Source organism: Trifolium pratense, linkage group LG3 (genome assembly GCF_020283565.1).
Source record: "Trifolium pratense cultivar HEN17-A07 linkage group LG3, ARS_RC_1.1, whole genome shotgun sequence".
NCBI classification, from domain to species: domain Eukaryota; kingdom Viridiplantae; phylum Streptophyta; class Magnoliopsida; order Fabales; family Fabaceae; genus Trifolium; species Trifolium pratense.
The window spans coordinates 40,972,160-40,983,389 of record NC_060061.1 but is presented as its reverse complement, the minus strand read 5'-3'; the positions used below and the strand labels follow the sequence as shown (position 1 = coordinate 40,983,389).

The 11,230-nt window shown below is 31.9% G+C and overlaps 3 protein-coding genes and 1 long non-coding RNA gene across 4 annotated transcripts; all 4 read right to left on the bottom strand.

Moving 5' to 3' along the window:
* Positions 1–178: 178 nt before the first annotated feature.
* LOC123916735 lies at positions 179–1,130 on the bottom strand. Its single transcript, XR_006812255.1, has 3 exons — positions 835–1,130; positions 346–397; positions 179–236 (listed from the first exon to the last, which is right to left on the bottom strand). It is a non-coding gene; the product is annotated as an uncharacterized LOC123916735 (long non-coding RNA).
* Positions 1,131–2,027: 897 nt separating this feature from the next.
* On the bottom strand, positions 2,028–4,447 carry LOC123916731. Its single transcript, XM_045968253.1, has 5 exons — positions 3,760–4,447; positions 3,562–3,651; positions 3,143–3,382; positions 2,504–2,593; positions 2,028–2,397 (listed from the first exon to the last, which is right to left on the bottom strand). Exons 3-5 carry the CDS (start codon positions 3,281–3,283, stop codon positions 2,152–2,154), a joined length of 477 nt encoding a protein of 158 aa, XP_045824209.1. The 5' UTR covers positions 3,284–3,382; positions 3,562–3,651; positions 3,760–4,447; the 3' UTR covers positions 2,028–2,151.
* LOC123915109 (ATP-dependent DNA helicase PIF1-like) lies at positions 3,562–5,641 on the bottom strand. Its single transcript, XM_045966260.1, has 3 exons — positions 5,551–5,641; positions 3,789–5,449; positions 3,562–3,651 (listed from the first exon to the last, which is right to left on the bottom strand). The coding sequence occupies exons 1-3, from the start codon at positions 5,639–5,641 to the stop codon at positions 3,562–3,564; spliced, it is 1,842 nt and encodes a 613-aa protein (XP_045822216.1).
* A 110-nt stretch (positions 5,642–5,751) lies between these two features.
* On the bottom strand, positions 5,752–10,871 carry LOC123915108. Its single transcript, XM_045966259.1, has 11 exons — positions 10,668–10,871; positions 10,436–10,580; positions 9,415–9,501; positions 9,261–9,317; positions 9,044–9,148; positions 8,807–8,962; positions 8,566–8,697; positions 8,411–8,479; positions 7,885–8,323; positions 6,873–7,804; positions 5,752–6,761 (listed from the first exon to the last, which is right to left on the bottom strand). The coding sequence occupies exons 1-11, from the start codon at positions 10,869–10,871 to the stop codon at positions 5,752–5,754; spliced, it is 3,336 nt and encodes a 1,111-aa protein (XP_045822215.1).
* Between the last annotated feature and the right edge of the window lie 359 nt (positions 10,872–11,230).

Below are 11,230 nucleotides of genomic sequence, written 5' to 3'. Positions count from 1 at the left end.
GGCAACATGATAAATCTGTTATCTTCTCCTTCGAAGTAGAGGGTGACAGAAGTTGGTTCCTTAAAGCCATTCCTCTTAGCAACTACTCTACCATCACTAATATAACACCGATCATTTTTACTCTTGAAAACAACCATAGTACATCCTTTATTTTTACTTCTAATCCATCCATAGTATTTGAAGTTAATATTGGATGCATACTTTTTAGCAAAAACAGGACACATATAAATTTCCTCCTAATTTCAAAATAAATTATACTTAGCATTAGCATGTGATGTGAAGGTTTTAAATAAATGAATTGAAATCAATTAAAGCAACTCAACAAAGCATAATTGAAATATTTACCTTATCAGGGTGTACTTCAGCTTTGAACCAACATGGAATTTTTGACTTGTTTCTTAAAAAATATGCATAAATCAATCAGAAAAAAGTAAATTGATTAATTTCCTATTATGGTTTGTGCTAATATTTAGACATCAAATAAGTATTTAAAATAGGTACTTGACTTAAAAAATTTTGAACATGAATAATATATATATACATCAAGTTTCAACTGTTGAAAATTTTAAAAACAAATAAAGCACATATGTTGAATTTTTTCAATATTAATTTGGCAAACATTGAGAAAGCAAACTTTAACCCTAACCCTTGATATATATTGAAAACGACATTTCAATAGATAACAAAACAATCCTAATACTGACAAACTGGTATTAATTTATTTCCCTAAAGTAAATTATATTATCCACAATTAGATTCAGACATGAAAGCTGCATGTAATGGTCCCATATGTTGGCGGAAAGTACGAAAAAAAACAACTGATAACGACAGTACCTGACCACAGATGAAGAAGCCATAATGAACGGATAGGATTTGAAGAGATGATGGAGATGAATTGCCTGATTAGGCGACGACTTTCACGGAATTTTGGTCAATCGCGTGATTTCAGTTGGGAAAGGAGAGTATGTGCGGCTAGGGTTATACGATACATGATTGCTTGAGAGTTCTTGAAGCTTGTCACGTATGAAGAGATGGGCCAAGCAAACGGGTTGTCTTGCTCCAAAGCCCAATTGGTGAAATGCATCAGTTGGTTTTATATTCGAACCCCCCAAATTCTATCTATACAAATTCAATATATTTCAATGTTTTAATCATTCCATCCGGTCCGTAATATAAAAATGTGTTAATTTAGCTTTTAAATTAAAATTAAAATATTAATGTATCTACATCATAATGTAGTCTAAATACATTAGGACATTAATGTAGTTAAAAAGTGTAGTTCATATTATATTAAGGATGACAGAGAGTATACAATTATAATAAAATAAAGGCTTAATTAATCTATTGGTCCCTTAAAGACATTTTAGGTTTCACAATGGTCCCTTAAAGAAAAAAAGGCTCGGATTGGTCCTTTAAAGAAAAAAATGTCTGGATTTGGTCCCTTAAAGACATATATGTTTGTCATATTGGTCCTTTCCGTTAAATTTTAACTGCAAATATAACAAAAAATTCCAATGGTTAAACTTTTAAAAATTAATAAGGTTTTTGGTGGACCACTTACACTTAATGACATTCACAATCCAGTCAACTAAAACTAAAGTTTTTTTTGAAAAAATTGACGGAAAGGACCAATTGAGAAACTGATGTATCTTTAAGGGACTAATCCGGAGCTTTTTTTTTTCAGTGTCACCTCAATTATGAAACCTAAAATGTCTTTAAGGGACCAACAAACTAATTAAACCTAAAATTAATTTGAGAAACAACATACATGACCACATACAAATATTGTTATAATAGATAAAAAAAAATAAAAATTCTTATCTGTGAATATTTCAAAGAATAAATTTATATGACGTAAGAGTAATTTGAAACTCTTTGCGGTGTTTATGAGATTAAGACCAACAGTGATTTCTGGAAAATTCATATTAAGGTATTTTAGTAAACCTATATAAAATTTACATCCACCAAGGAAAAATAGTACTACCTTATAATAAGATTAAGGGGATAATAATTATATAGGTCGATGAATTGAACAACACATGGTTCTTACAATAAAAATTGAAAGTTAAACAAACCTAAATATAATAAAACATTACATGGTTCTTAAAGTGAGATAAATTAAACAAAATGACCAACATAGAATTATGCATCTTAATTGATGATTTCAACACTCAAAACATCCGGTGGATTTGAAAGAGTTAACTTAAGTCTGTAGTTGACTTTGATATTAGCTTCATTGAGAAATGCAACCCACTCTTGAGATAGATACCTCTCGTTCCAATTCCTTTGTGATGTTTTGATAGTACAGTTGACAGAAATATTTGAGTTATGTAAAACTATATTAATATGTTGTTGATGATGAGGCAAATAGTTAGTCACGATACTGCGGGGAAAATGCTGGCCAGTAAAAGAAGTAAAAAGTAAATTAGCAGGCGAGTTGAACAAAATGTCATAGAAATGGTAAAAATCAAAGTAAATGAATTGTGGAGAATGTATATAGTACCAAAACACCTCTGCCTTGAATATGAGCATCTGTGGTAACTATTTGCCAAAATCTTGGTGGTTCAACATGTTCTTCTTCAACCAAATTCATCTGATAATTGAATAATTTAAAAGGGGAAACAAACCAAACATATTAATTATTGCGACAAAAAAAAAATCTGGAGCATAATCAGTTGATAAGAAATTTAGCTGTATATACATAAAGCAAATATATGAAAAAACTATTTAAAAGTTAGCAGTATATAATTTTAAAAAACAAACATTGCCTAATAATATTGATGTAGAATACCATAGATATCTCCATAAGCTCAAATAGGTTTATAATATCTCCAATTAAATATATAGCATAGGACTATAAATTCCATTAAACTGACACATTTAAACTCATAAAGGTAACCTAATTATAAATTAATTCCTATAACTGTATAGGGGGGAGATTACATGCATAAAAAATAGGTTAGAAAAACAGATCATAAAATCACAAAAGACACAAAGCAGGATTGTTGATATTCTCCATCCTCAAACTCCATTTTTCTTTGAATCATCACTACTGATAAATGAATCAGAAATGGATATAAAATAAACTTTGAAATATGATTCTGAATTAAAGATAGAGAATGGTTTTATAGTAAAAACATACCTTTGTATGGATTGCAGCAAAACCTTTCCTTGAGAAGTTGATTCCTTTGTCTGCCTTGTTTAGAGATCTATATTTGCCAAACCCTAGCCGTGTTGTTGTATTCCAATGAGAAGCATGACATGTGGTTTGCAAATTTATCATATAGGCTTTGTCATGGGCCAAAAACGATTTTTAGCCCAATTTGTACATCAGTATTATTGGTTTCCCATTTGGCCACATAATAAGTACATAATACCTTAACTACAAAATTGAAACAAATTTGTTAAAAGTAAGAATAGGGTTTATATAAATAAAATAATTAATATATTATGTATCAACAATAATAAATATTAAATAATATATTAATATATAACAGATAAATTTAAATTAATAGTAGGCTACATAATTAATTAATATCCAACAAAGGGGGTAATGTTTACCTAACTAAAGAAAATAACTACATTAGGAAGCAGTGATTCCAACCCAAAAAATGCACCATCAAAAAACAACATATTAAATATGTTATGAACCTGAAAGAAAATCAAAACATTAAATATTAACTATATGTCAACAAAAGTTAAACTAACAATACTATAATAATTTGTATATCATCAAACAATAAAAATTATAAAACTTACCATATGTTGACATAATTTTCATTTTAAACCTTTAAATTCTCAAAAATTTCAGGAAAGACGACATTTGTTGTCGTCGTGCAGGTGTTGCGATCTTCATCTAATATAAGAAACCTCAAGCCTTTTTTTGTTGTCACTCTTGAAACTGCTACGTACAATTGACCATGTGTAAAAACTGGTCGAGGTAAATAAACTGCAACCTTGGAGAGAGATTGTCCTTGACTCTTGTTGATGGTCATTGCAAAACACAAGCATATGGGAAATTGGCGGCGACAAAACTTGAACGGAAGTCCAGAATCTGAAGGAACTAAGTCCATTCTTGGAATATAGACAACTTCACCGTCATTTGTTCCATTGATAACAACAGCTGTTATAACATTCTTGCCCAATTCCTTGACCTGTAATCTGGTACCATTACATAAGCCCCTGGCTTGATCAATATTGCGTAGCAGCATAACAGGAACACCCTCTTTAAGTGTTAGCCGATGATTCGGTATCCCAGAACATTGGATATCATTTAAAAATTCAGATGTAAACCAGTCGCCTTGAACGTCATTATCCTCATCAGATTTACATGGTGTATCACAGCTTAAAAAATCTTTTGATTCACCTGGAATCATAGATAGCACAAAATCGTTGACCTCCTTAACAATCTCCAATGTTGGAGCAAGAATTGCTTCATCCTGAAAGAAATTATTTTTCCCAATATCGTTAACAATATTAGGGTAAACAAAGTCAACTAAAGAAAGCAAAGGCTTGTCATTATTCAGAACACATAATTCTTCCGGAATTTGAATTTCAGCCTCTCCATTTTCATCTCCATCTAATAAGCCATCTCCAATTTTCAACATCCAATCAGCAAATTCTCTGAGTTCAGTTTGTGACTTGTCAGTACAGTCACCTTTCAACCTCATATTTTTGGTCAATTTCAAAACTTTGCAATGCTTCCATAACTTTGATGAGCTAATTGTTGCCCTAACAACTTCGTTTCTTGATCCTTTCCTAATTACTGGCAATATCTGTCTAAAGTCTCCACCTAAGACAACAACTTTTCCACCAAATGGCTTGTCTCTGTTTTTTTTGTCTACCTTTCCCATCAAGTCCTTCATTGTACGATCAAATGCTTCAAAGCAGTGTCTATTCATCATAGGAGCTTCATCCCATATGAATAGGCTGGCCGCTCTTAATAGTTCTGCTCTAAAACAATTTTGTTTAATGTTGCAAGTAGATGTTTCATTTATTTCCAATGGGATGCAAAAAGTTGAATGAGCGGTTTTCCCATTAGGAAGCAATAAAGAAGCTATTCCGCTCGAAGCAACATTGATTACAATCTCTCCTTTAGATCTTAGACCGGCTGAAAGTGTTTTCCATAAGAAAGTCTTGCCAGTACCACCGTAACCATATAAAAAGAAGAATTGACCATGGCCAGATAACACGGATGTCATTATTTGTTGATAGACACTATGTTGCTCTTCGGTTAACTTGTGAACCAAACTTTCATGAAGAGCAGCTAATTGAACTTTATCATAGTTAAGTTCATCGGCTATAAGTTTGTTATCAAAGGTATTGACATCGTCAACTACAGGGGTAGGCATAGACGGGTAATCATTTAATGTCCTTCCATTTTCAGTCAACAGTTTTGCAATCTCAATGAGACAGAGATTCTTCAAATCATCATCACAAATTTGTAAATCTACGGCATATATTATCATCGAATCAGTACGTAATTGTTAAATAATTTGCAGATTAATATATACAATATTATGTCCTATAAAGTAATGATTGTTTGATTACCTGGAAGATTGAGTTCTCTTCTTTTATTGTAAAGAATTCCATCGGACAGTATTTTCCAAGTACAGTTCCAAACATCGAAAGGATTAGTCATTGTATTCATGTTAAGTAATCTAACAAACAAACTCCTCATCTGCCAACCTGATGCTGTTTGATAAGACTCTTTAATTGCATCTTTGAACTCTTGGTCATCTTTTAAAAGCCTTAACTCACTACACACGCCTCTTGGAAAGTTTTGCATATCTTGCCATCAACTGTTTTGATATCTTCATAACTTGTGCACCCTCTTTGTTGTGTCAACAACACCCTCAAGTAGTATAAATCACCGGCTCCAACGGGAACATATGTTAATCTTCCAATGCTAAAACCCCTTTGCCTTGGCTGCCAACGATGTTCCTGTGGTAAATAAACAAATTTTGTAGGAAACTGTGAATATGTCAAATTTCGACCTTCTTCATATTCCATATTTGCTTTAAACCAAGAAAGAAACATTGTGTCAACCACTTCCCGATAACGAAGAACATTATGCAGTGAACTATTATCATCAAATTTAACTACTTGATCATTTTCCAAGTGAATAGATAACCTAATAACAGCTGGAAAATGTTGATGAATGTCAAACGCAAATGTCCTCCAAACAGCCTCTGCCGGAGATAAATATCGGCAGTCATAAAATCTTTTGATTTCATCAACCGGCTCTTTTGATTTGTTGCCATTGGAGATTTCAACATTTGAACGGTCAGGACCTTTATTTACATATTTGAATAAGTATTTGATGGCATTGGATTTATTGCAATATTCCACATTAATATGAGCCTGATATCTCATCAATAGAAAAGGATTGTAAGGAACAACAAAGGAGTTGTCCAAGCTAGCCTTAGGCTTTTTGACAGAAATTCCAGTATTACGTCTCCGGTAAGAAGGATACCCTTCATCATCAATGGTTGTGGAGGATTTATACTTTTTTGGAAAGAACTTCGAGCAACGGTAATTAACCATGCAAGGAGAATTGATATTTGCTTCCCCACATGGGCCATGCATCATAAATGACGATACGGCGGAATAAAGTTTTGGGTATAATTGAGGATGAGGAAGCTCAGCAGATATCACCTTGTCAATATCATGACCAGTTTTAATCTTGTTTTTTTCATCCAACCACATTAACATATGTGCATGTGGAAGCCCTCTTTTTTGAAACTCCACGGTATACATACCTATTATAATGCAAATATGCCAATGTACTATTATGAACCGGATCATTAATAAAGGTACAATAAATGATATGACAAATTAAGTAGAGTAAATAATTTAAAAATAGTACTTACCTGCTACTACCTTGCCAAATATTTGTTCTTTTTTGAAATCCGACAACATTTGATCAAGTTTCATCTTGAATACTCTGGCAACAATATCTGGTCGGTCTGAAGGTTGAAGCCCTATTGGTTCAATGAAATTACGTATTTCTGGCCAATTTGCATTACATGTAATGGTTATGAACAGATCAGGATAACCAAATCGCTTACAAATTCCCTGAGCATCTTGACAATTGTTGAACATGTACCGTGGACCTCCAGTGAAAGAATCAGGCAAAATAATGCGTTTTCCGACTGTTGAAGCATCCACATCGCCCCTATCGACAGCTTCTTGAAGACCACTTAGTACATCACAACGAATTTTGTCTTGGTTTTCTCTTATGAAAGATAGTCGTTGGGCTTCTATCATAGTGTAACAATCTACCACAAACTGCTGAAATAATCTCCTAGAAAAAACAATGTTTCCAAATTCTTTTTTCCTTTCTTGAATGCGGAAAGCCATGAATTCTCTAATTTTGACTCTTTCTTCCTTCTCATTCTTTGATACTTCTATTGTCTTTCTATGTGGAATATCTGGTTCCCATCCATTTTCACCCCAAGGAAACAACAACGGGTATTGAAGAGGCAGGAACAACACATGAGTTTCATGAATTCTAGTCAGGCCATACCTTTTATCATTAACAATAATATCTCTTCCAATTTCTGATTCTTCAAAGTCCCCAACAATCAAACCAGCCACCTCATCAACTGTAGGGATATTATGCATTCTTGAATCATTTGTTCGCTTTCGGTATAATCTCAAAGACAAATTATGAGTAGTACCAGATTGAATAGCATCTCTGACCTTCCTAAAAGACTTAGCAAGTGGATTGCAATAATCTATCATTTCTTTTAGATCCTTAATTAAAGAAATATCAATGGGTTCTTTTTTGTTGTTATCAGACCTGGAAAATATTAAAGTATTAATTATATATAAATGATGTAGTTTGACTCATATTTTGATTAAAATCCACTAACTACTAACCTGAAGACCGCAGCTCGGTTATTCACCTCATTATCAGTATCATGGATGTATAACTGTGCAAACTTAGGAGTAGTTCCTATTTCTGGCAGCAAAGATCCAATTCTGTGATAATTTTGACCACTTAAAATGAATTGAGGAGGTCCACCACCATCATTAATGTTGTAATTTATCTGACCACCCAATGATGTGAAAGCAAACATGCTATTGAAAGCTCTATAGTTCTCCTGAAAATTCTTACTACGACGATCACGTCCACTTATTAAAGCTAATAAAAGTTCTGGTGGCTTTTTAAGAAGAGGAAGTTGTACTTTTCCTTTTGCACAACAAAGTGAAAATTCTATATCAAGACCATGCCTTGATTTTTCCGCTCTTTCCTCATACCATAATTCAGCATTACACCACTTGCATGTAAATTCAGGCAAGCCAAAGTTAATGACTCCTACATGATATTTATAACAAATAAATTAATAGAGAATAATCAAAAAATATATTATTTAATATATATAGAAGTAGATTCAATACATACCTTCAATTTCAGAACTTGCATATAAATTGGATTTGAATACATCAATGTCATTTTCCACATTAGAAGAAGCTGAATTGTAATGTAGTATTTAGTTTAGTTAACGAACTTTATATTTAACACATTACACAAATAAAACAGTGTAGCAATATACTGACCATTGGTTTCATCGTCAAAATCTAATCTTTGAACACCAATATATTTACTATTCAGTGGAAACCGTTTAGACATGTGGTTATTTGATGTTGATGATGTAGGAGCTGCAAATTTTGATGTAGCTGAATTTTTTCCTGTATACATTAATCCGTATAATATTAGATTAATAAATCACAATTGTTATGATAAATAAATGAAAAATCAGATAATAGAAAGTTTCCAATAAATAATTTTATTAATAACCTTGTTGTGTTGGTCTTGAAGCATTAGAACTGGAGTCATTTGAAGAGTTAATAACACATGAGACAGGAGAAAAATATTTAGGATTTGGAATTCTAATTCTTTTTGCGGGAATGTTTTCGTTGACATCGCTCTCTATGTTTGTGGTCAATATGCTACCTGTTTAAAATTTGAATATATGGTTATACTACGCTATTTGCATACACAGATTCCATACATTAAAAATAGAATTATCGATACCTTGAGTCAAAGGTGACAATGGAATCCTGTCTGCTTTCCTCTTAAATAGTTCTCCCTTTGTTGTATACTTGGATTTCATATTGATATCCATTGGCATAACATTTTCTGTCATGGAGAAAATCCGTTTTTGTATTAAAAAATAAACCTAACTGAAATAACCAAAGAAATATAACACTGTATTTGAAAAAAAGATTGAAGTTGCAGATTATTGTGTAACCTGATCCAGATGGTGCATTATTGAATGAGTTTTTTCCCAACTTTGGTCCAATATTAGCTGTAAGTAAGAACAACAATATTAGTGCTCAATACTAAAAATTGTGAATAACAAAACTATGAGTATTTGAAGTAACAAAGGATTATGAAGTACTAACCTGAAGAAGAGTCATTCTCCTTTGATAGTAACCTTTGTTTCCTACTAAATCTTGCTAACTTTGATTGAGGAATATCCATTGATTGAACTTTGAATTAGTGTAACAACCATGAAGGTATTTTAGTTAAGCATATTGTAGCTAATAGATGTTCAAACTCATAGAAACTCATGGATCTTTTGATGAACATTGCATTGGTTTGAAGAGATCAAAACATATATTTTTCATAGTTTTTTTCGAGAGCATTGGTTAAAACAAAATGACAAAAGAAGATGGTCAACTTATGAGCAATCTTATTTTGGTTATATTTTCTATTCACTTTGTATGCATTGGTGTAAGAAAGAGGCATAAAAAATGCAAGTTAGAAAAAGTGTAGTCTCTATCATCACATGTGAAATGTCTAACTTTCTTATGGAAAAGTGTATATTGTAGAATAGGTAAAATGTTGTATTGTCCTTGTCAACACAATTGTGTTGGACGAAAAAGGGAAAATATGCCTTAAGAATAAGACAATTTAATATATGCTTTGAGCATTGAACAATAAAAAATTGTATATAGGTATCACATGCAATTGTGAATGCAATCTATTGTCTCATTATATTTGTTGACCAACATATAATAGGATATAACTTAACTTAAAACCTACAAAACTGAAATTGTATGCATACCATCAACCCATATATAATTGAAATCTATATAGAGATATGATGGTCAAGCAGTATTTGTATAAGATAATAAAACAATATTCAATTCATAATGAAATAGTATTAAACCAAATTAACTTAAATAACGTTATATATCAAATGTCGAATATTCCCATAAGTCTTGTAGCATTGATAAAATGACAATACATTTTTGCAACATTTTAGTGTTAATATTACAGAAGCCGTTAAAAATCTAGATACAATAAAAGGCTAATACAATTGGAACTATCCATTAAGTTATACATGATTTGATATTTTTTTTGTGAACCGCAGTACATCGCCAACCATTAACCTATTGTTCAACCTAAAGTGATAACAACCTTCAGTTGTGGATTGTGGAAGTTGGCAAGCACGATTAAATGTTACTATTTCGCAACTCCAAACTTCGCTTGTGTCCATAGCCGTAATAGAAATACTTTCAGTCTTGACTTTGAGAACGAACTTCGATGGTATGTATTGAAATTCCTGATATAAAATTAAAAGTCAAACTTAAAATAGTAAAAACATTTAGTTGAAACATAACCAAAAAATTATGGATTGAATATAACTTACTTGGAGTTCATTATTTTTAATGATTGCATCTGTGATCTTGACATCAAATTTATAGATATGTGATTGATCGACATCTTCAGTATCTTGGTAATTAAGTAGTTTGACCTCAACATCTTCGTTGTTTTGATCATTGTTACAAACAGCAGAACATGGATGTTCCTCATCATCACACGGAGCTTCGTAAGGAGGAGTGAATTGAGTCATAATTGATTCAAACATCAATAAATTATTACGTTTCAGTTGGTAATAAAAATATACTTCGGTTGGTTCTGTAAACCCATTCCTCATGGCAAGCATAAATCCGGAACTAATATACCATTTACCATTGTCACAGTTGAACACCACCATAGTTCTCTCTTTATTACCATTTATAATCCATCCAGTTTTTTCAAAATTCATCTGACTTGACCAATTTTTAACAAAAAGTGGACACATATGAATTTTGTCCTAAAACATGATTCGATGCAAGCAAAATATATCAGCATCAAAGTTAAGTATAAACCAATGTGAATCAAAATATGTTCTAAAAGAAATCGATCAAACTGATAATACCTTATCAGGGT

What these genes read in the sequence shown, in the direction of transcription:
- LOC123916731 (XM_045968253.1), bottom strand. Translation starts at nt 3,283, where the DNA reads ATGATAAATTTGCAAACCACATGTCATGCTTCTCATTGGAATACAACA. An exon ending in TTGCTGCAATCCATACAAAG is followed by an intron (nt 2,594 to 3,142) that starts GTATGTTTTTAC and finishes TTCAATTATCAG; the next exon opens with ATGAATTTGGTTGAAGAAGA. An exon ending in TTCAAGGCAGAGGTGTTTTG is followed by an intron (nt 2,398 to 2,503) that starts GTACTATATACA and finishes TTTACTGGCCAG; the next exon opens with CATTTTCCCCGCAGTATCGT.
- LOC123915109 (XM_045966260.1), bottom strand. Translation starts at nt 5,641, where the DNA reads ATGACTAATCCTTTCGATGTTTGGAACTGTACTTGGAAAATACTGTCC. An exon ending in AAGAGAACTCAATCTTCCAG is followed by an intron (nt 5,450 to 5,550) that starts GTAATCAAACAA and finishes TATATGCCGTAG; the next exon opens with ATTTACAAATTTGTGATGAT. An exon ending in AAATTTTTGAGAATTTAAAG is followed by an intron (nt 3,652 to 3,788) that starts GTTTAAAATGAA and finishes ATTTTCTTTCAG; the next exon opens with GTTCATAACATATTTAATAT.
- LOC123915108 (XM_045966259.1), bottom strand. Translation starts at nt 10,871, where the DNA reads ATGACTCAATTCACTCCTCCTTACGAAGCTCCGTGTGATGATGAGGAA. An exon ending in GGAGAATGACTCTTCTTCAG is followed by an intron (nt 9,318 to 9,414) that starts GTTAGTACTTCA and finishes TCTTACTTACAG; the next exon opens with CTAATATTGGACCAAAGTTG. An exon ending in TTCAAGACCAACACAACAAG is followed by an intron (nt 8,698 to 8,806) that starts GTTATTAATAAA and finishes TAATGTATACAG; the next exon opens with GAAAAAATTCAGCTACATCA.